Here is a 24,518-nt window from a genome sequence, read left to right as displayed (position 1 = left end):
GGTGTGATTAGTTTCCTTAAAGTTAGAGGAAGTGCTGCTCTCTTCTGGTCACAAACAGTAATTACAAGTATTTAAAACAAAGCTGGAGAGGTTCTGTAGGTCTTTATGTGGCACAGTATAGCTGTCTGCAACACACAGCTATAATATAATTTTAAACAGAATGTGTAGTGGAGTGAAAAAAGAAATACTAAATTACATAAAACTAAATTACCTAACCTTTTTCCATCCTATAGTAGATAAAAGGTCATTTCTGCCCATTCACAACATGTATTAGATTAAACACCATAAAATGGGATTTTACCACACAGTTCAAATGAAGGACACATACGGATCTACCAACAAGTTAGTTTGTGCCACCAAACCACAGATTTCCTTTACAGAGGACATGGCTTACCCACACTCTCACTAACATGTATAGTAAAATAGTAATAAAGTGCAACACTGTATACCGGAATCACTGAAAAAAAGACCAAAGTAATTTCAAATGAATGTATTTTAACAGAACAGCAGCACTTAGAACAAACACAGTCAAGAGGAGGATGTGATTCAGACCACAAACTCCATAAAAGGTTAGACAAAAAGTTATATTGTGGTTGAGAAAATGATGACAAAATTTAGAGCGATTCACATCCTAGCTGTGTTTCTTGAGTCCTTGGTTAAGTAGCACAGAGTAAACTTTATTTTAATGACAAGAGTAAAAGTCTACAGTGCTAAGTGTGAATAGACATAATATATATAATTATATATATACACTTATTTTGATGTGATGAAGGCATACATTTTCATTTTGACAAACATTCTAGTCATGGTTTAGAAAGCAAAATACAGATACTGTTTAAACAAAGATTAAATCAATTCACTTTATAAAGTTCACGGATAAATGAAAAAAGCTTAATTTATTTCTTGTTCCTTAGAAAGCATTTACACTGAGATTCTGCAGCTTTTGGCACGTTTTGGTAAAAGACAGTAGAACTGGCACATTGCAAAGTTCTGTCTCCATATCACCTATTTAATATTTATTATATCCATGATAATTTGGACTCTTCACTGCCGTGTACAGTAACTTTGTGAGGAGAAGTTCAGGGTGCTCGGCCAATGAAAGAGTCCTGCTCAGACAAAATAAAATAAAGGTTCTCTCTGTGATTACAGCCTTATTGTCAGATAAACATAAACCCAATGCGCTAGGAAAAAGAACAGAGACAAATAACAAAGCAACAAAAAGAACACAATCATATGTAAAGTCAATAAAACCATGCCCTTTATTGGCATTAAACAGCATCGGCATCCAAACAGCAATATTAAAGATAGACAAACAAACCGTGAAACACAAAGGGGTCCAGTGACGTCTGAGGCCTCGACTGTGGTAACGCTTGTGTTGATGACAGTCCCTCTTTAGAGATAGAGATAAGTCATAAACATGCAGACAGACGGGCGGACTGCCCACTCTAAAGCATACAGCTCTCATTACAGTCAGCGGTGCTGCCAGCTGATCTCCTCTTCAGTTCCCTGCCCTCTGTCTGGTGCTGGGGGTGCTGGTGGTTCCCCTGTGACCTCTGCCTTGGCTCCTGCAGCTTGACACCATCCGACCCCTGACTCCTCTGAGGCTCCACCTGGAGGTAGGCGCGAATGCGGTGTTGCTGCGCCACGGCGCCACTGAAGTCAATGACACGACACTCATACGTGCCCTGGTCTGACGGTTTGACACTGGAGAGACGGAGCTTGTGGGAAATGTTGCTGCCGGCCACTTTGACCACCTAAATGGGGACAAAAGATGATGTATTCTTACTTAAAGCCATTAGGTAAACACACAGTGAAACATGTTCCATATCATTCTAAACCCCCTATTTGTGGTTAAGAGTTAATGAAGCACCGATCCCTATAATGGATAATATAAACATATGTTGCAGAAGCTTGGATTTCTTTAATATTCATGACAATAAAAACAATATCTGCTAGCTTTCTTTGATATTGCACAAAGTAAAGATACTTTGTGCTTGTTGACAGTTGGCGCAAGATCAAACTCACACTAATTTTGGTGGCATCTTTGGAAGTTTTCTCCAGGGGTACAACCTGCACAGAAATATGGATGATGCATTAGAAACAGAAGGCGGATCGAGGTTGCGCATTTCTAAAAAACATCTCATGCTAAAAATGACACATTTCATAAGCAAAACATGTTTGATGTTTTCGTCAGTCTTTTCTGAACAAAGCTTTCTTGTAGTTACCATTTTCTCTGGTGGTTGTACTTTATGCACATTTTTGTGCATGTGTATGCATTATATGTGCATGTTTAAATGTGTGTGTATTAGCACACACTCTACAGCCCCCAAGCAGATATAAGCCTCTGAGCAGGAGAGTGTGTATGAATGCATAGGCACAGGGGCATAGGTATGAATTATGCATTGAGCAGAGTGAGATTTTGAAAATCTATTTCTTTCTCAGTGCCAATTATAGTGTCTAGAGGCACAACAGGGGAGCCTGAGTTCCCCCACGATGGGAGAGAGTCAACCTGTTCCCCCAGTGCTAATGCTAAACAGCAATTATCCCTTCGTTTCTGTGCCATAGGGTTTCTGCAATGGCAAATATTGCATTTCCCTCTGCCTGATATACAGTGAGCTTTACGTTCAGTTCAAGCAGGTCTGTCTGAATAAATTGAACTGCCAAAATGCAAAAGTAAAACTGAAAAAGGACTTTGTAACTCTACTTAACAGATTAAAAAAAGAAAGGTTTAACCTTGAAAAACGGATATATTGCTGAGTAAAATAAAAGCCCTCATGTATGAGAAAATAGCTCTGTCATAGATTATGAATAGGCTTCTTTCAAGCACTAACCATAACGCATCTCAGTGATATAGGAAGTGAGTCCCATTTGGTTTTCTATTGTCCTTTTTTTTACCACACAACCACACAATATGTTGTTTAGTAAGATAAAAACTGAACATGGACAATACACAAAGAATGAGTTGGCTGTTCACAAATGACACATTTATGTTAGACATAAGCACCATGTGCACTTAGTCATCTTACAGTAGCCTCCACTAACTCAGTGGGTCACAACCTTTTTTGTCTGACTTCATCCCCACAATCCTATTAGGTTAGCTCAAGTACCCCTTCATCGGCACCATCCATAATATGCTATTATGAATAGACCATCATTTTTCATACAATTAAATGATCAACGTTCAGATTGCTTTGGTCAAGTTTGTATTTGTACTAGCAGTTACCCCCTAGTAGCAGAAGCTAAACTATTTCAAATGTTTATTCATTATCTTTAGCTAACTATTTCTCTGTTTATTCATTACTTTTCGCTAACAATTTCAACTGTTTATTTATTAGGTGTTAAGCTAAACATTTCAACTGTTTAGTCATCACATTTAGCTAACTCCTCTGCTAGCTTACTAACAAGGTTTCATGCGCTCTCAATTGAAACATGTGGTGTTAATGTGTTACAACTGAGTCAGGTCATTACTGGTTAGGCTAAATAGCCAACTAAAAATGACATTGCATAATTTTTTTTTGCAATCCTATTTGGCCGTTTATTTTGTCCCTAACACAAATATGTGGATATATTGTTTATAAATAAAAAGTGGAGTTAATTAGTAGAGTTTTCCAGGTACCCTCTGACAACTGTACAAGTAACTGTTTTACCTCACGTCTTACATTATTAGTGATCTGGGCAGGCTTCTCTTGCCAGTCTCTGTAGTCCTTAATGTACCACCACTGGATCTCCAGGGAGTAGGAGGGAGTGCCTGCCCCACGGAAGGAACAAGCCATCTCTACATCCTCACCGCTCTGCGTTGTGATGTCGTGTGGCACCTCTGTAAAGAGAGCTGCAAGAGACAAAAAAGAACAAAGGTTTAGGAGCTTAAGACATCAAATCTTCCAGATTTCTATTTCTCAGGGAGCTCAGTGACAACATTTCACTGGCAACATTCTGCATCACACTTCAACAAGAAACAAACTGTGACACACAGATACAAGCTGTTGGCAGCCAAGTTAATATAGCTATGAGAAATTCAGAGAGAAGGTATTGACTGTTGATAGTTAGATGAAAACGTTGCTTATGTTACTTGGTGGCCATTTTTGTGTACAATCCATCATGCATACTCAATAATCTACAGTTTCCTGTACTTTTCACTCTCTTAATCTTTCTCCAGATACTGTAGTAGCAAGCTCAAGTGTCAAGAACGTTATAATCCTTTCTTCTATCGATGGTACAGCAGTCTGATCTGAACATACGGATATATTATATTGGAAGTGTCATAACACTTCAATCCCACTTGCATGCTGTAATACTGTACCACCTACACAGAGAACATCTTTTCCTCTGGTTTAGCTTCCAGTTATGGTGAATTATATAACAGAACACTACATTTTCCATCACATATAATCTGACTGAGCATGCAGTATGTGTGTGGGGGGGACACTTTGTAATCCTTCTAGTCTATGGATGCTCAAGCAAAATGGAGACATCAACTGAGATAAATGTACCTCTGTGTACATGTACATCTGACTGATGTGTATGATTGATGACAAGTATGCATTCTAATGCTATCAGCTCCAGCTAAAAAAAAAATACATACTGTAAGTAATCTCCTAAAAGCTCCAACTAATTTACACTCGTAAATATAGGCCTACATTTTATACAACAATACAATTCTTAAAACTCATTATATGCACACATTGAAATAAAAAAAATAAAAACATCACCCATTATCTACTTACTCTGGAAATTTGAAATGTGAGACAAACTCACATCTTAGTACTAAAAGTGTGATAAAAGAATAATCTGTCTGTTTTATCTATAGATTATATTCTACGTTTTAGAATAATCCTCTTTCAGAAAGACCCGGCAAAAGACACACAGAGTGAGAATATTTAGACCAGGTTAGCAACGAGAGAAGTCATTCACTGTATTTGTAATTGACATTGTCTGGGCTCTTGTGGAAAGCTTATCCAGCGATGGACAGGAAGATGTGAGGAGAAAGGCTAAGAATAGAGGAACGGTGGAGAGGGCTTTGGTGTGATTCGAGCGACTGGGCCTTCAGGAGTCATGTCCTTGATGCACCGCTGCTTGCGGCCAGGCAGTGGCCTCATTTGTCAGTAGGAGATTTACTGGAGGGATGGAGCCGTACGGGGGCCAAGAAACTTAGAGGAAGAGGAAAAGAAGGAAAGGAGAGAAAAGAAGGGCAAGGGCAGAAATGAACCGAAGTGAGAAGAAAGCTGATAAAGATAGATGGAAAGTGAGGAAAGTGAGGAAAGTGAGGAAAGGTGATAGGAAAATGCAGAGAGATGAGCTGTAGAGCAGCAGAGTGACTATCCACACACGGCTGTCTTCTGGTGTGGATTGGACTCCCTCTCCTCTCACACACACACACACACACACACACACACACACACACACACACACACACACACACACACACACACACACACACACACACACACACAGTGACAAGAAGTGGGACAGAGCAGCATATAAAAGTGCACTGAACCTTGTACACAATACCTACAGACTGTTTTGGTGGAACTTGTACGTTCAAAAGTTGTTTTAGTCGTGTGAGAGAAAACTCAGATTGGACAGATAGTCTAGCTAGCTGTCTCAATTTACCCTGCAGAGATCTGAGGAGCAGTAAACCATAGTCCTCATAAATCCACCAGAGTTTAAATTCCAACACAAAGAAAGCGGAAGGAAACGGACTTCGGCGAAAAGACATGCATCCGGTGGAATTTCCTGCGGCACCGGAGCAATCCCAGAAGTGGAACGTCAAGGATATAGACTATGTATGCGCAGACAGCACTTGGTGGTAAAAAAACCCATCAAAACAGCACACTCTAGCCCAGGCGTCGGCAACCTTAGGCATGCATGCCACCATGGGCACGCGGGACCTTAACCAATGGCACGCTGGCAATATGTGTGCAAGAGAGTTACTGATGTGTTGAAATCATGGTTGAAATGCTGAAGCACTCTCTCATACGCATTCCAAATTACAACGTTTACAGTTGCGCGACTTGTTATTTACAGTAGTTTGATTGACTCATATCTCTGACTGAGAACAATACAAAGAGGATTACCAACGGCTGCCGGGGCAGATGAAATAACGCTAGTCTTGTTACTGTAAGTAGACTACATTAAAACCTTCGTGAGTTAAAAGCCAATATTTCTCAATGCACTCACCTGTGCAGACCGGCATCAACATGTAGAAATGTGTCTGCTCAGTACACTCTTGTCCACCGCGCTTAAAGCGCCCATATTATGCTCATTTTCAGGTTCATAACTGTATTTTAAGGTTGTACCAGAATAGGTTTACATGGTTTAATTTTCAAAAAACACCATATTTTTGTTGTACTGCCCAGCTCTCTCTCACTGCTGCAGATCCTCTTTTCACCTGGTTTCTGTTTTAGCTACAGAGTGAGACCTCTTTTCATCTTCTTCTTCTGTACTATCTTTGATTGCACTGCACATGCGCAGTAGCTCAGATGTAGAGCATGTCAGCTATCTAACTCTAGAGACAGTTAAAGAGAGCCTGTTTCTCCAACTTTGGTCAGTTACAAGGCAGGATTAGCTGGGAGACTTCTAAATGAGGGCGCACATGTAAGTAATTCTTTTGTAGATTATGGTGAACTTGTGTGTGTTGTAGCAGTGCTTTGCTATTGAGAATGACGTAGCATGCTAGCGTTAGCATTAGCGTTATATGGGCACTTTAAGCAAACACAGCTCTACTCTGCAAATAGCAAATTTTTACAAAACAAGCTAAAACAAAAGCTGTCGGTTTGTAGTCTGTTTATCTTAGTTTGCCGGGAATCTGGAAATTTGGACAAATTCTTATAAACTTAAGCTGGCTGAAGAAACCATCCTCTCCGCTGGAGTGGTAAATATGGACGCATTATAATACCAAAACAAATACATGTGGCTACTTAATATGCACGTGAATGACGCAATCGTTATGTTCGTGTACTTCATTCTTGATAATGATGCTGGTTGTGTTATTATTTTTGCCATAGCATCATTTCATTGAAAATGAGGCATACAGGACCTGCTTATTCCCATGCTTATACCATTCCTCATTAAAGCTGGGCTTTTCCACTCAACTTTTCCCTTCAGGCTCTTTGACAGTGATATTTTTGTCAGCCCATTTTCCACCAATCAGGACGCTGCATACTAAAACCATGTTTCCATAATCATAATAATAATATACAATAATAATAATTACAAGGTCCTGATTATGACAAATAAATGTTACCAAATGTTGCTATGGAATAAAATTACAGATTCCCTGGATATTACATTTTGATGTGATGTCATAATTAAACTTAATGTTGACATGGCACACTAATAAACAAGAAATTTTGAAAAGGGCATTTATCAAAAAGGTTGCCGACCCCTGCTCTAGACACTTGAATATACTTTTTCCCTGGTTTCTGAAGCTCATGTTAGGAGGCAGCTCTCAATACATCAATTTGATATGGTAATGAAATTAACATACAGAATAGTAAGATAGATAACAAGATAACCAAACAGACAAATAATTCTGGGTAAGAATTTTGATTTCAGTGCAGCTCTGTGTAAATCAAAAGAAGAAAACATTAAAAACTTTGCACTGATGTCTTGTCATTCATTCCACTGCACAGTGGGACATATTTTCTGGGATAATTTCCTGTAGCACTAACTGTTCCTACCACGCCATTATAGACTGTAATCACAGCTGGCATAATGATTCACTTTCATCTGATGATGCCTTCCTTTCCTGATGGCAAGAAAATCTTTCAGGATAACAAAGCAACTCAGTCTGAACTGAACACGTCCAAGAGATTCGGAAATAGCATCTGATGGAAAGCTCTGATGAATATTAGAAAGTTAAAGGATCCAGAGATTAAACTGTAATGTAACCTTTGAAAAAAGGAGCTTACAGTAGCAGTTCTTTTACAACACTGTAAGTTGCAATTCTTAGGCAGCCAATTATTTCTTTTTTCTTTTTTTCTTCGTACGGCTAAATCAATACTTGGTGACAGAAAATATAAATTTCTCTCAATCAATTCATTGCCACAAATTAATTTTACTCTTTTGGACTAATAATGGAAATTGAAAAAAAAATCATTAAGGGGCCAAGTTGAGGTAAAATGCTGATTCTATGCCTTTGTGTTTTGAAACATTTCTGAGAAAAGACATTTTCTTTATGGTTTCTTGCCAGTGATTCTTCTTTCTACAACAGTTAGGGAGCTAAGTTAGATATTTTTTTTCTGACCGATAGCCGACCCTCGTTAACCGATCATTAACCGTTAACCGACAAGCAGGCAACGGAGTCCCAGTTCACCCTTCCGGGACGCTTGGGCATATGCGCGCTTGTACCGGTCGCACAGCCACAATGTTACATGCATTGTCGTGGGCAAATGCAGCCGCTTGTCAAAATTCTTATTGTCAGTTAATGGTTTATCATTAACCTCCCTAACAACAATATTAACTTTATGTTTGAAAAAGCACTTTGTAGGTGTGTTTGAAGAGGTGCTGTAAAGTAAAAAAAAACAACCTTTGACTTCTATTCAGTTATATTCTTGTTATTTCTTTCATTTATTTTTTCTTCCTCTACAGCTTATCATTCAAGACTAGCACTCCCAGAGGGGGAGGGGCACTACAGAGGGTGTGACAAAACTAATCACAATGTCTTGTAATGTGTTTTGAACACATGGTGCCAAAGATGAAGCCCGGAATAGAGAACTTCACTGTGCATAAAATGTATGAGCAAAACAACAGAGGATGGCATTTCAATCATCTGAGTATTCTTAGTATTCGCAGGGTGCTCAAAATACAGTATCAACAGCTAGCGGCAGAGTACAGACAGCAGGATCTGTCACTTTGAACCGGCTGGGTTCCCACAGACAAAAAGATATTTGTGGGACACAGTAAACAATACAAAAACAAGTGAGCATAAAAAATCTTTTTTGACTATAGTAAAGTAATGATAAAAGAATAGGCCTATCTTATTATTACTTGATTAGTTGACCAATAGAAAATCAATGGATTATACTTTCCTTATCAATTGTCCATTCACTGTCCCCCTCCATTAAGCATTATTTGTAACATCATAGTTAGCAATCATAGCAACCATAAATAGGCAATGACGGGCTTGTCAAGCTTTGGATTTCTCCACGTTGAAGCGGTGTGCATGGGTGTAGTAAAAGTGATACTGATACTGTTTAAAGAATTATAAAAAAAAAAATAACATTGGACTTCTTCTGTCTGCAATTAAATAAAGCACAATTGCTAAATTAATAAACAAACTGCATTTGGTCAACCTAATATTCCTTTATCCCACTAACATCTAGTTAGTGGGGTAAAGATGACCCCATGGCGGTTCTAGGAGGTATTGTAATGTTGGCGGTTGGGTTAGGGTAGGATGGAAAACCAAAAATACAAGAGCAAACTTGTAAGAAATGGTTTGAAAAAAAATGTATATCTGCTCTAACATAATGTACAATCTACCGTCTTACTGCCCAACCAATACTGGATTTTTTTTTAAATATCTGGTGGATATATTATGTAATGGTATTATTGTTTCTAAATTGACTCAATCCTAGTTTGACATTTTTGTAGTGCAATTTCTTGTTAGTGGCAGACATATGCACCGATACAGATATATCTGCAATAGGCTAATATGGGGACTAGCTCCACAACCTACAGTATAGTAACCTTTTTCATACAGTTTTTCCAAGAGATTTCTTCAAAAATGAACAACAATTCTGAGTGGAAAATCTGCCACTGTTCTTACTGCATGTGTGCTGTTTACATTTATTACAACTAAGATTACAGTGCTTGTCTTTGATTCATATCATAAAAGCAATACATGTTTGGCGCTCACCATTTGTCTTTATTTTATACAACAATTGACTAATCAAGACCAAATTTGATAGTGATATCACACTATGTCATTTTTTTCTCCTAAAAGCAACCCTTGACGCCTTTTCAAATATAATAGACAATCATTTTCCACAACTTACAACTAAAGTAGAGTACAAAGGAGAACTGGTGAATAATTAATGAAGCTTGCTGAGTCTCCATAGCCATTTCAAAGTCAAAGTCAAGGAGAGAGCTGCATGTGGAGTCCTTAAATACACTCGGGAGTCCAAAGCTACAGTCGGACAGGCTTATAGCTGCAAGGTAATTCCTGCACTTTCCCATGTCCCCTGCCAACGAATAAGACCCAATTCTGCAAATGTAAGATTTTTCTCAATTTTCCACCTCTTCCTTTCTATTGTTTAAATTCCTTCTTTGCTCTCACTCTCTCTCTCCAGCTCAGTAACATCTCCCACAAATCTCCCCCACATGTTGTTGGCACTACTTTTTTATTCCTCTCTCCCGTTCCTATTTGCTTTCTATTCTTACTTTCGACCTATTACAGTTTTTTCCGATTGCTAAACGACAGTGGGCAAAACTGGAGTCACATGTGCAAAACTCAAACTACAGTCTGCACTACCAACAGTCACCTGAGCTGTTCAGTTCACATCACCTGCAAAACAGGCTCAGTGCAGCCAAACACTATGCACAAGCCTCACTGAGATAACACAGATACACACACACACACACACACACACACACTGAGATAACACACACTGTCACTCAGAACACACTGAGGGTAAAAACACTAGCGTCAAACACCAATACAGAAATTACAAACTTTTTTATCTTTACAGTTTGAACAATTTGAGTGACTTGACACTACTCAATAGTTTATTTAAGGAAAAAATATAGATTGTATAGCATACCAATTTTTACATAAGGTAAACAAGAAGGAATGAAAATCTGCAGTTTTTCAGTTTAAAGTATTTTGTCTCTAGTAATTTATGGAATTACTGGGGAAAAAAAACTAAAAGGTACATACGTAACAGTACCAAAGAATAGTGTAACTAATCCTGCCTCGCTCCAGCATCATGTGGCAAGTTTTCTTCATCACATTGGATGTCTGCATCATCTCTAAATAAAAATGAATGTGGTGTTTCTATTGCTTTCACCTCCATTACTTTCTGAAAAACAGTAAGAACGCAGTTTTACTATTGTAAAGATATAGTGTTTTTCACTTTTTTTTATAGCTGTGTATATAACCTCAGACATCTTACCTGAACATGTTGGTATCTTTGCTCTTTTACCTGTTTCTCTCAAACAGTACAGTGTATAATTGTTTCATTCTTATTTGGTGTTTGTATACAAAAAAAGGCTTTCTGAGCTTTCTCTATATAAATACCGTATATGTTTACTAACTAGTCTAAAATAAGACACCTACTTAGGCTTTCAGCTAAAATTGCAATCAGCAGTGTTTGATAGGCACCAGACTGAAATCTATTCTGTTTTGAATGTGTGGTTAACAGTTTTGACAGCAGTGTGTTAGCATTTGAACAAAGTGCTGTAAATCTACAGTGTTGTGCACGTTGTGGTTAAAGTCATGGGATAAGTGTGTAGAGTTCTGAAAACTGTGTTCAAGCAATGAAAAACGATCTAGAGTTTGGTCCACATGAACTGCTGCTGTGCAGACTGTAGTTAGAGTTTTGCACATGTGACTCCAGTTTTGCCCACTGTCGTTTGGCAATCGAAAAAAACTGTAAAGGTTCATCTACCACTCCAGCCTCTTCTGTACTTTCACCTTCCTTCCTTTAATTCAGTTCCCCTCCACACTTTCTCTTACTCTCTGTGGATCTCTAGCTGAGTGGGCAATCTGTGTCTCTTGGCTCTCTGGTGTGTGGCATAAAGAGATGCTTCCAACTCTCAGAGTAGCTCGCTACATCTCCTGGAGCCTTGCCCACTGGCTCTGGCAGGTGTTGAGCATCCTGGGAGACGTGTGTGTGTGTGTGTGTGTGTGTGTGTGTGTGTGTATGTGTGTGTGTGTGTGTGGTGTTTCACTGTGTGTGGTGCCCTGTGGCTTGTAAAAAAAAAAAAAAACTGAACCATAAATGAACCATAACGGTTCTGCTGTGTGATTCTGTTGCATGTTTTATGCAAGCCATAATGCATAGGGTGTCCCTATACAGTGTACATGGAAGTTATGGATGTGAGGCAGAAAGGAGCCTGTTCAGTCATTGTTTTGCAACATCTCTCTCTGAAACACACACACACACACACACACACACACCACACAAACCTCTCCCAACCACAAAACCAAAGCACAGGATATCACAGCAATCCAAAGCAGATTAAAGGTATGAACTCCTTTACCAAATGGAGGACAGAAAAATAAAAATAAATTTATGAGCGACTGCTTGAAGCTTTAGAAAAAAAACTGCACTTTTGCTTTTTACTCCGCTTTCTACTTTCTTTCCTCATCACAAAGCTGAAATGCAATTCTCTTTGAATCTATCATATAATAAACTTTGTCCACTGATTTGTTTCCAGCGAAGGGCAATGAGGCAAACAACCTCATTACCAGAATAAAAATCAAACTGCAGATACACAGAAAGACACGGAAGAGAGGGATTCAAATACATATTTGTGACATGTCACACTATGCAATGCAAATATTACTCCACATTTGTTGCTTTTTAAAACTTTTCTCTACCTCAATGATAGGTGAAATAATCAAGCTTGCATGTACTCAAATGTATTTTCATATTTCATATGTTCAATAATCTGTTATTACGATTGAGGGAGAAGGTCACAGGGAGGCAAAGAGGCCCGATGCGTGCGATGGTGGGATCTGGTTCAGATGTTTAAGTTAAGTTAAGTTAACTAATTGAGTAACTAATTGAATAACAGATGGCCTTTGGAGGGCGCCTACAGGATGTTTGAGTCTACCAAAGCATGGGAACCTGACAGTATTAGGATAAAATCATGGATGAGGGTTTCCAGATGTGAGTTTCAGGATCTATAAGACTGTAAGGTTGATCTGAAGTTTGGAAAGAGCACTTGGGTCTGTGCAGCGGTGCATGGCTAGGTGCTCTCCCTCATGAGAATCTTGTTCAATATTGAATGAAGCTGCCTATAATCTGAAATCATCGGAGTCGTCATCTTTGAGCATCTCCATCATCAATTTCCAGAGAGTTCCATCTCTCACTCACTACCTGAGCTGTTATTGTTGTAAGATGACCTCCTTTACTGTAAGCTGTAGTGATTGGCATCCTCTAACACCAGGAAACATTACATTTGGGAGGGAGGGGACATACAATCAAGGTGAGGAGCAATTTTAACCAAAATGATAAGCATTGATTATACAAAAAATGACTAACTGAGGGAACATCCCAAATGTGTGGATGTGGCGGTTGAGACTTTCAAGGATTGTAAAGTCTGCAGAGAGCTGGAGGGGAGTACAATTTGTCACAAGTAACGACAAAATACAAGGCGACTGAGTCACTGTCACCTAAATGAAATTTTTCCTCAATCTAAAGAATTGTGTCCATATGACGGAAATTTTCATGCCATGGGACCTTTAAAATCAATGTGACACACCTTACATAAAGCATGGAGGTTGTCGATATGACTAGGTAAGATGCATGTAAATTGTTGCACCCAACACTGTTGAAATTTACAGCTATATTTCGATTCCTTCACCATTTTTATCGGCTCGCTTTCGGGTCTGAACTTTCTGCGAAGCTTGCGCAGAGATCAACTGCGCAACTGGGTTGTAGGTTGCCAGATTGAGGTGACAAACGGGTTGAAAATTGTATATGGTGTGTGGATTGTGTGAATAGGATGCGTTTCATACAAAATCTGGCAACTGGTCAACATTAGACAAATATTGGTCCGATTATTTATAAAGGAGTTTGGGCCATGCAAATTATGAGAGTTTCCCGGGAGAAATAACAACAATAAAAATTTTTTAAACCTGCCTTATTTTTTAATATTAGAATATTGACCTATATTTATATCTGAACAGATGACAGAGGTCCATAGGGACTTAGGCTGGGAACCAGCAGGTCGCTGGTTCAAGTCCCAGTACGGACCAAAGTATAGAGTGTGGATTGGTAGCTGGAGAGATGCCAGTTCACCTCCTGGGCACTGCCAGGTGCTCCTGAGCATGGCACCCTACCCCCCAACTGCTCAGGGTACTGGTCCAGCACTGGCAGCCCACTCACTCTGACATCTCTCCAGTTGTGCATGAATAGTTTCTGAGCATGTCTGTGTGTATTTCAGGCCTGTGTGTAGTGATTTCTAACACACAGGGTGTAAATTGTAATTTCCCCACAGGGGATCAATAAACAGTATAAATAAAATTATTAAATTAATTAAAAGATAAATGGAACCAATCAGTCCTGTCGGATGTAGACGGACCAAGTTCGCAACTTTTTATGGTGTTCTTTAAATATGGGGTGCCCTCTTTTAGTTAGCCCTATTGCTGCTAGCTAATTTGTCTGTAACATCAGCATGATTTAAAAAAACAGGAGGGAAGGTCCAGGAGATAGGGCTAAAAAACGGGAGAAACCCGGGAAAAAGGGAGCGTTGGCAGATATGCTCCTTATCGATCTGACTGAGTTGTCAAATTGCCTTTCAGTTTGCTATGCAGGCGCCCTCTTCAACCTGCCTGTGAAACACGATTTGTTGACAAACGGTGAGTGCTGTGCCGATGTTAGGCTGTCTGCTCTGTCATCCAACTGTTTCCTGACTTTAATCACAGGGGCGTCACTAGTAATCAATCCCATAACCTTGGTAGAATGCTAAATCAACCCAACGGCTGACGCCAATGGTACATTTTCACAGATCCGAACTGGCAGAGAAAAGTGTGAAAACATGTACAGTACTTGTGATGTTAATACTGACTTCCAGGGAAATTTCTAGCACCCTGTGTAGCCTCATTGTTAATGCTATATAACTGGCACAGAAAGAGTTTTCTTGGCTTGGCCTTTTCTAAGTATAGATTTTCCTAAAGGCAGTACTGTCAGAACCACCTCACAGTAGAAGCAGGGGGCCCTTGTTTCAAGATGCAAGTACAGTACATTTATTTTTAAAATGGTCCTCCTTGGCATTTCTAACAATATTGCTCAGAGAGCATTGATAGAAGTGAGGCCATGAGAACACAGAGGCGGCTGCTTGCTATTCACCAAAGACTAATTAAAAATGAAAAGGGAGGAAAATGATGAAAGAAAGCAATGCGGTAAAGGACATAAATATATAACAAATGCATGTACACTGCTCCAGCCCAAAAGAGACCACTCCATAGCAAAATCAGAGGGATAAATCCAGCCTGAGTGCCAGTGTGAGGTCAATCCATCGATCTCTCTCTCTCTCTCTCTCTCTCTCTCTCTCTCTCTCTCTCTCTCTCTCTCTCTCTCCATGTCCCTCCCTGCTTTGGAGGGAGCTTGAGCTGTTTGAGGATGACTAAATTACAGAGGGCTTATTAGCATGGACGAGAAGCAAGTGTGACACCCGTATCTTGGCTGATCCATGTGTGTGTGCTTGTGTGTGAGAGCCAGAGAGAGAAGCTTGCAGAGTAAGCCTGTCATCAACCCTGCAAGCTTCTGTTTTTCTTTGTGAAACCATTAAACGATAAGGCTTATGTTATTCTGTATTTTTTTCCTTACTGTCAACATGTCACATAAAAAGACCAAAACCAACTACAGTACAGGCCAAAAGTTTGGACACACCTTCTCATTCAAAGTGTTTCCTTTATTTTCATGACTATTTACATTGTAGATTCTCACTGAATGCATCAAAACTATGAATGAACACATATGGAATTATGTACTTAACAAAAAAGCGTGAAATAACTGAAAACATGTCTTATATTTTAGATTCTTCAAAGTAGCCACCCTTTGCTTTTTTTGATAACTCTGCAAACCCTGGGTGTTCTCTCAATGAGTTTCATGAGGTAGTCACCTGAAATGGTTTTCACTTCACAGGTGTGCTTTGTCAGGGTTAATTAGTGAAATGTTTTCGTGTCCAAACTTTTGGCCTGTACTGTATGTGTTGGTCCGTCTCTCAAGACATTCAAGTCCAATCATCCCTACTGAAGACGTAAATCTTAACTAACAGATTATAAACAAACAGTAGCTCCATTTCCAAAAAAAAGGAAAAATAGCTGTAGTTTTTAACAAATGTTACACAAACAGCATTCTTGGGGGACTACTTTAAGCACATTAAGGATGTTTTTACACCTGCCTGGTTTAGTTCGATTGACTCAAACCCTGGAACGTTTACCACCATGGTGCGGTTCGTTTGGGCAGTTGACAACACAGAAATTGCACTCGGGTGCAGACCAAAAGAACCGGTCCGAGACCAACTTGAGGAGGTGGTCTCGGGTCAGATTACATAATGAACACTGGTACGCTTCCGTACAGTTTGTTCATAAGGAACGTGATCCGACTTCGATCCGACCCAACAATATGTACACCGCAAGTTTGAATTTAACGGCACCTGTAGTCAAGTGTGCTTGGCAATCTGTGATGCAGCAGAGCATGCAACTGTAGCAGCTTGCAATGTTTCTGTAATATACTGTGGTCAAGCTCTCCTTGGTCAAACCAGTCGTTGCTAAAGTTGGAGACCGACAATGAGAGACAGAGAGCAGAGCGAAGTCTCGGTGAGCAGATGTAGTAACATTATTTCCAAAACAATGTCTGGAAAATTATTTAAATGAAATAAGCTGGTTTAACCATGGAGATGTAAGATGTATGCACTAGTTCAGAACACAGGAGCTTCTTTCTGTATTTACTTTCTTGCTGCCGCCCCAGACACATCTGACCAATAAGCAGAGTGAATGTTCTTGCATGGATGCATTTTAATTTGCTTGGATTTTTCTCTGTGTCAAACGAAACTGAACCAAGGAGAATATGCTCCGAATTTACACTCATCAACTGATTTGGTCCAGAGCAGACAAACTAAGTGCAAAAACACCCTTAATAATAATGTATACTTTATTAATCCCACAAGGGGAAATTACAATGTTTTTTGTTGTTATTACACACAGGCCTGAATTACACACACATGCTCAGTACCTATACATGCACTAATGGAGAGATGTCAGAATGAGGGAGCTGCCCATGGAAAGGTGCCCCGAGCAGTTGGGGGTTTGGTGCCTTGCTCAAGAGCACCTTGGCAGTGCCCGGGAGGTGAGCTGGCACCTCTCCAGCTACCAGTCCACCACCGTACTTTGGTCCATATGGGGACTTGAACCAGCAACCCTCTGGTTCACAACCCAACTCCCCCTTAGTGTACTAGCTTAGTACTGTACACCACCAGAATGGTGTATGTGGGAATGACCTAAAATAAACTACAATGTGTGTTGTCATGGTAATGAAATGCTATATTGCATAGAATGAGATATAGGATTTGGCTAGTAAAGTTGACACTTTTTATTCAAAATGTGTACTGTTTAAACCTGGTAAGAAATTAAATGATGAAATGCCTATATTACCATGCATGAAATTAGGGAATGTGAGAGTGTGGGACATACCTAACAGTCAGGTAAAAGTAGTGTACAGTACGAATAAGTCAAAGGAATTTTGAATGAAGCCCTGGTAGCTGGAAGAATTATAGAAAATCCTTCTCTAGGTTAAGTGCAAAAAATTTTCATCTGAAAAGTTGCCACCTTAAGGGGACAGCAAGTAAAATCAAGGTCATTAACTCAATGCATCCATTTGAGTCACATCCGTAGGGCACTGAAGAGAAGGAATGATTCATTGAGAAGAAATCAGCCACAGTCAATACCAAGACATAAAAATCCAGCTTAACATCATAACTTCCACCAAGGTGAATGTAAATAGTCCGTGAACAAAATCCCTGTGGGAAGAGGTATTTCACTAACTTGATGAATGGCTTTAATAATCAGGGGAGCCCCGAGTGGATGAAACAGCAAGAAGCTCCTGTAATGAAGAGACATGCTGCAGATATTTATCTTGATCTTAATCCTGCATGCAGATAACCAACTAGAGGAAGAAGTTATGTTTGGTTACTGAATATGGGGAAAAACCTTCAGGGACAGCAATTTGTTCTGGTTTAGAGGCTATAGTTTTCACACAATACCAAAACAAAGATATTGTTTAGAAGTCAAAATAAGTCACTTTTATTAAGTTATTGTATTTTTATATTGTATTGCAGTTGTGAATAGCGCTATGACCCCGACTTACAAGTGTACAAGTGACAACCAATAACCAATAACCTAATGTCAAAAAAACCTGATAACACTGATATAAATAAGTAGCCTGGGAATTTGCCAGAAAGTCAATAATGCTGTATTTGGTTCAGAATCAGTGGCGGTGCAAATAGACAGGAGTCTCCTTGGGGAAATAATCGCTTGCTGCGAGACCTTCAGCCTCCATTCAAGGTGGAAGGTAAAATAATGAAATAAGAATGGAGCCGGTAATCAAGCAAGCAGCTGTCTGCCCGTTGCCGCCGGTACTCCAGAGTGAATTTTTTATAGCCCTTGGGACACAAGACTCCGAGGCTATTTCTGCGTTTCCTCTCAGTGTGTGGCAACACAAGGTAGTTGACAACACATATTGGGTCACTGAGCTGTTTTTGAGAATGCACACTGTACACCAGCTGTACTCTACGGGGAAGAAAGACAACATTATGTCCTGTTCGAGTGCCCTGGAGAACCTTTAAGTGATGGTGTGTATGTTTTCACAAAACGCGACAGTTGAGTGCAGCAGTGACCAAGCTGCTTAGAGCACTGGGCTAGGTAGGGCTGCTCCCTCTTAGTCGATTAGTCGACTAATCTGTCGTTTTGGTCTAAGTCATCTTAGATTTCTTTAGTCGATTAGTCATGTTTTATGCTTTTTTTATGCTCAATGACTTATTTCCAAGAAACGTACGAGCACATCTCTGGTAAACACAAGAATTAAAGTGGTGCTTTTGCATGACTCTTTGCGGAGAAACTCAGATTTACAGATCTGTCGATTAAATCAACTAATCGATTAGTTGATACAATTGAATGTCGACTAGTTGATTAGTCAACTAAGAATTTCATCAATCGAGCACAGCCCTAGTGCTAGGCATGATGTGCTGAATGAAGCTGACTTAAAATGGAAGCAGTTTCACATTGGTGGAAGTAATGGAATGTTAACATATTTTAAGTAAGTCTAAGTGAGCTCATACAACCAGGACCTCATTGCAAATGGCCTGTATACTATATTCTCTTGTGTCAGAGTAATTTACTATAATTGCACATTTCACTGAGCAGAGCTGACCATCTCAGCCAGAGGTGAGAAGGTCCACACAAAACAGGCTCTCTGCTAACTTCTCTCTGGTGGTTCAGAACAAATGTAAGTAGCTGATCCTGCTGTTATTAGTTGCTAGTGTGTAATGGCCGCTGGAGATGGGTTGCAATATTTGTAATGAACAAATGCCTCCAAAAGTGAAAAGAAAGCTAATTTTCTCCCCTAAATATTCAGTGTTAAACCAATTCCAAAACACATTGTACCATCACTGAACTTCTTCTGCTTCATTGTGTATTTCTAAAATCACAAATTCTGTCTATAGAAAATTCAGTGAAATAGACAAATATTATTTTAACTGTGGGTCATGACAAGCGTAGCTACTTCACATCACCGGAGGAAAGCAGCTGCATGTCAAGTTGCGACATGCTAAAATCGGCTCCTGCCTCCGGTTACCTCTTGAGGTAAGCATTGTTTTAACCATCCTTTCACTCTCCTGCTCTCTCCTACCGAGCCTCCTGCTGACGGAAGCTCGGTAGGAGAGAGCAGGAGAGCACCCTCCGCTGTAACAGCATGATTGTACAATCTACTGCCCCCCTCACCCTTCCCTCACACAGTCAGAGCTCCATTAATTTGAAAGCCAATGCAAACTGCTGGGGCTGGCCATCCTCATTAAGAGGACACCAAGCAGAGAACTGGCAGAAAATCCTAGACACTTTGGAAGCCTAATGAATTGGTACACGCCCCCTCACTGTGAAAGTGGTATGGTCACTCTTAGCTATCTCCTTTGTGTTCACTGGTGAGATCCGACCCTAAGGAGCGTATGGCAGGTGAGTCATACTCCGACACAAGCGGCCCACACATGTTGGTGAAGGACCTGGTTCACATAACCTGGTCGTTTGACTTCACACAGAACATGTCATTTTGCGTTCCAGGTGATTCAATCTACACTTCAGCTGAAGCCAGATGCACTTATCTGAAACAAATGAGTCAAGGCTGAATCTAGCAAGCACTTTCCAGAACAGTGCATCCAGCCCCTCTGCCTGGGCAATTCATCAAAGAGCCCGATTGAAAAGAAAAGAAAAATCTCCTGAGGATAACTAACCTTAAAAAATGCTCTTTTCTGGTGCTGCAGCTACTGTTGTTCAAAAATAAAAATAGAAGGATTTATTTTGTTTTCTGGATCGAGTTTTAAAAACCTGAACAGTTGTTTTTCCAGAAGAGTTTTCATTCTTGTTAAGAGTCCACATCCTAAGGCATTTTCTTATGGCCAGTCTGAGACATGGAGTGGGAAAGAGAACACAACGTTTATAGCCAATTTTAATTAACTCCCTTTGGGAGAAATGCGACTAATTTTCTAGCCTGTCCAAGACAGTCAATCCATTTGAAACTGTGCGTACCACATTTATTTATAGCGGTCAAGCTAAAGCTAACTTGCTAAGCAGCGAGGGCTCAAGGGACAACTGGTGAGACACTGTGATGAAGTGGTTATCACACAATTTAATTAGACAACAGTAACTCTACGTTTAGAGCTGCTGGAAAAAGGTAAAATTGCAGGTAAAAAATGCCAGTTATGTTTAAAAGAGCTGACACAGAAAAGTAACAGAAAAGGTATTCTCCACTGACTGAAAATTAAAGCATTTATGGAGCAGTAATTAAGTTGTTTTAGCAGCTGTCTGAACGCTATACCATATCAAAGCAAAACATATTTGAGGATACCATCATCTACAGCATAACTGCACCTACAGAATAACTGTGGACTCAGTCACTATGAGGTGAAAATATATACTCAAAAAGAGATTTGGTGCAACATTTACAAGTAAGTGGTTATTTTATTTTATTTTACCTTTATTTAACCAGGAAAGTCCCATTGAGATTAAAAACCTCTTTTTCAAGGGAGTCCTGTTATAAGAAAGTCTAAGGCTATGTTGAGACTGCAGGCCTTAATGCTCAATTCTGATTTATTGCCAGATCCAATTTGTTTGACTGACTGTTCACATTATTTTTGTGGCCCGCATCAGACTCAGGTATGAACTGGTCACGGAAAGTGACCCGCAGGCACAAACAAGTAATATAGCGTCACACTTCACACGCAGCACAATGTTTAAATGTTTATCAAAATAAACCCCTGGATGTATTAAGAGAACCAAGGAGATTTATTTATTATGTCGTGCTACTAGCTACCGCTAGCTACTAGTGAATTTTGACAGTTTGGGAACAGAGACGTTACATCCATGTTACTAGCTGTACAGCATACAGTCCTTGGATGTATTATAAGATAATACAAATTATGAATTGCTGCCATTATATCTACTATTAGAGCTACAGGAACTCAGGAGAACCGTCATATGAGCCTGCAGTGCAGGGCGGCTCAGCCACCGGGCACGGTCCCTTGGGTGTTCATTATGCCTAGTTAAATAGCTCTGAAATTGGCTATTAGTGCATGTTACAACTTTTAAAACAATGATTTAAATAAGGACTATTTATGTGTTCGGACTGGCAACTTGATGTACCTCAAAAAAATGTAATCGCTGATAAATAGATGTATCTTACGCCATGTAAAGTCTATTTGAAAGTGCAGAATTGTGACGATGGTCGATCTAGAGTGACATCAGAGTCGCATTAATTCTGATCTGACTGTCCATTTAAAAACAATCTGACCTGTATCGGAAATTTACAAAAATTGAATATTACAAAAACCTCATTCATTCATGTACGACGGCGATTTAAACCTAATTCACTTCAATAAAGATAACTATACATGCTATTCTTGTCATGAGCATCAAGGTGTGGTGGCGCTGCGGTGCAAATTCAACTCATACGAATCTTTGAGTTACCATGTATGTTAACTCAAAGATCCGTAGAAAAAATAGAAATGTTGGAGGCTATTAATCGGCACGCAAAGTCTTTGAAATCCATTCTGCAGTTAGCATCATATAGCCATGGCAAAAGAAAACAATGCAGTTTAATTAATTTTGGTTTTACTAAGAAATTGTGTAGCAATGACGTTAATAGCACGACCGATTCAGCGCACGACCCCTGTTCACACTGTCATGAAAAAGAATCAAAATCAGATTTCAAAAGAATCCGATTTGGGTCACTTTGGCCTGCAGTCTGAAAGTAGCCAAAGGAAAGATAATTAGTAGGGATGTAACGTTTTTTGTATTCGTGCGGAACCGTCACGGTACCGTTGTCACGGTTCGGTGCATGCAGTCGCATGCAGAATACATGGTATGATGACCGCAAGTTCCACCCATAAACCTTTAGCCGTATGCCGTTACCAACATTTGAGAGCACAAGTGAAACACCAGAGCTGGAAGACCACCCCGCTGGTTCCCGGTCAGCTACAACGGCAACAGAGAGAAAGGTGTGTATGAGACAAGGAGGTGTGTTGCCGTTCCTCCACCGTTGCAGGCTATGTCAATGGAAAAACATGGAACATGCTAACGCACATTCAACGGCATTACCCAGATGTGCCGATCCTTGGAACAAGTGTACGTCTCAAACAACTGACTTGAACTAGTATTTGTTTAGTTTTTAGTTTAGTGTCACTAAACACTATTTTACTTAACTTACATTATATAGCCTACCTAATGATGTATTATTTCACATATAGTGCCCAGAGGTAAGATGAAATCATAGTAAAAGAAGATAGTATTTCAAGATGCCTGTAGCCTCACGATCTAAGGCAAATACCATGTAATTGCAATATTCAAAATCTGCTTTTGACATGGGCTTGTAAATAAAGCTTATGTTGCACGTCATCTTTTGCATTTTTGAAATTGGGTTCGCTAAACCCACTAGACTCCATTTAAATAAACAGTAATTTTAGCATCTAAAATACGCTTCATTCAAAGTCGACAGAAACAAAATAAAACTAGGAAAAGCCATTTGGGGTCGTCTTTCCACTTTTCCAACCATCACAACTCTAGTTTCCGTTGTAATAAATACATTGTTTACCGATTTACATGTGAAAATGTTGGATCTATACACAAGTATTGCTTTTATAAATGGAGTCTGGTGGGTTTAGTGCGAGCGACTTCAGAGCTGGTTCTGGTTAAACAGAAAGAGGTTTTAAAGGTCTATCTCTGAAGGGATCCTTTCCATAATGTTGTCAGATACTAAGAATATTAATCTGAGACTGTCAGTGGCAAAACGAGCACTTTTGTGAAGATAAATACAAGAAAAATTCCTGGTGTGCCTGAGTTAAGAGTAAATTTCCTAAATTCTTAAAATACATAAATAGAGCTGTTCAGTGGCTTTCGGATGTGATTTTATAAAGGATACAGAGTAGACACAGCTGAGCCTGGAGAAACAGTTTTGTATATAGCATAAGACAAAAAACTCACTTTGACTGTACATTTTCCAGGATGAGCCAAGCCATACAGCTCCTTTTAATTTCCATCCTAACCCCACTATAACTGTCATGATCCGTATAAAAAACACATCATATGTTATTATAGAATAAGCTTGTCCTTAACTTACTTATATTGTATCACTATTTCCCTGGGAACCTGTTTATTTTGCTCTGACATTTAGGCCTTAACTATTTTAATAGCAGCTACTGTTTGAATTGTATGCTGAAACAGCCTCTTGTGACAAAGGTTTGAAAACCCCTATATGCTGCTGTGGCCTACCTGATTTGGTCCAACAAAACAGGTTGAGTTTACTATAATTCATTAATTACTTATAATTATAATATTATATTTATAATTTTACTAATTCTTAATGTATTGTGTGGGTGAATTGTGGGGTATGAATGTGGCTTGTGCCCAGCTCTTAATAAGTTATTAAAGTGATCTGTCGAATTCCGTTAGATCAAATGCTTCACCAACTTGCACTAGCCTATATTGAACCACTTTAAAAGATGATAAAGGTAGGGTATTCGCAAAGTTTTATTTAATCCCCAGCCTACCTTTCACAGACAACAGTATGACTGCAATTATAGTTGACATTTATCTTCATAACAAGAATAAACTTTAAAAGATTAAAAAGAAAAAATGTCTACTGAACCGCACCCAGTCACTCCTTCTCAAGAGTCAATATTATAAGCTACCACCAATAAACACAGGCATAATACAACTTACCATTTCCAGAGACGTGATTATCCACCACGCCGTGTCCGACGTTGAGAGCTGCGTTAAGTTGAAAATAAAGTCCCACGTACTGTAAAATCCCTCCAAAGGCTCCCATTGCTTCAGCCGGTCTTTCAAGCAGTTGAATAAAATGTGTCACATTAGGTGAAGAGCATCGGTAAAATATCCCCGCCGGCGCTGAGCAGCCCTCACAGACATAAAGCTGGGAGCTGGAGGGGAGAGACGCTGCTGATGCTCCACTCGGCTCTGCGGGAGGAGATGATTCGGCCAGCGGAGGCGGAGGGAGAAGCAGCGTGGAGACAGGTGCAGCGGCTCACACTGATGAAAGTCAATTAGGCGGAGGGATCTTCCAGAG

General features: G+C 39.6%; 1 protein-coding gene across 1 annotated transcript; it reads right to left on the bottom strand.

The window, feature by feature from the left end:
* Positions 1-259: 259 nt before the first annotated feature.
* Positions 260-24,428, bottom strand: vstm2lb (V-set and transmembrane domain containing 2 like b). Its single transcript, XM_028576636.1, has 4 exons — positions 24,155-24,428; positions 3,660-3,829; positions 2,026-2,070; positions 260-1,754 (listed from the first exon to the last, which is right to left on the bottom strand). The coding sequence occupies exons 1-4, from the start codon at positions 24,258-24,260 to the stop codon at positions 1,446-1,448; spliced, it is 630 nt and encodes a 209-aa protein (XP_028432437.1). The 5' UTR covers positions 24,261-24,428; the 3' UTR covers positions 260-1,445.
* Positions 24,429-24,518: the final 90 nt, after the last annotated feature.

This window comes from Perca flavescens, chromosome 4 (assembly GCF_004354835.1).
Source record: "Perca flavescens isolate YP-PL-M2 chromosome 4, PFLA_1.0, whole genome shotgun sequence".
In the NCBI taxonomy this organism is placed as follows: Eukaryota; Metazoa; Chordata; class Actinopteri; order Perciformes; family Percidae; genus Perca; species Perca flavescens.
This window is presented reverse-complemented; position numbering and strand designations above follow the sequence as displayed.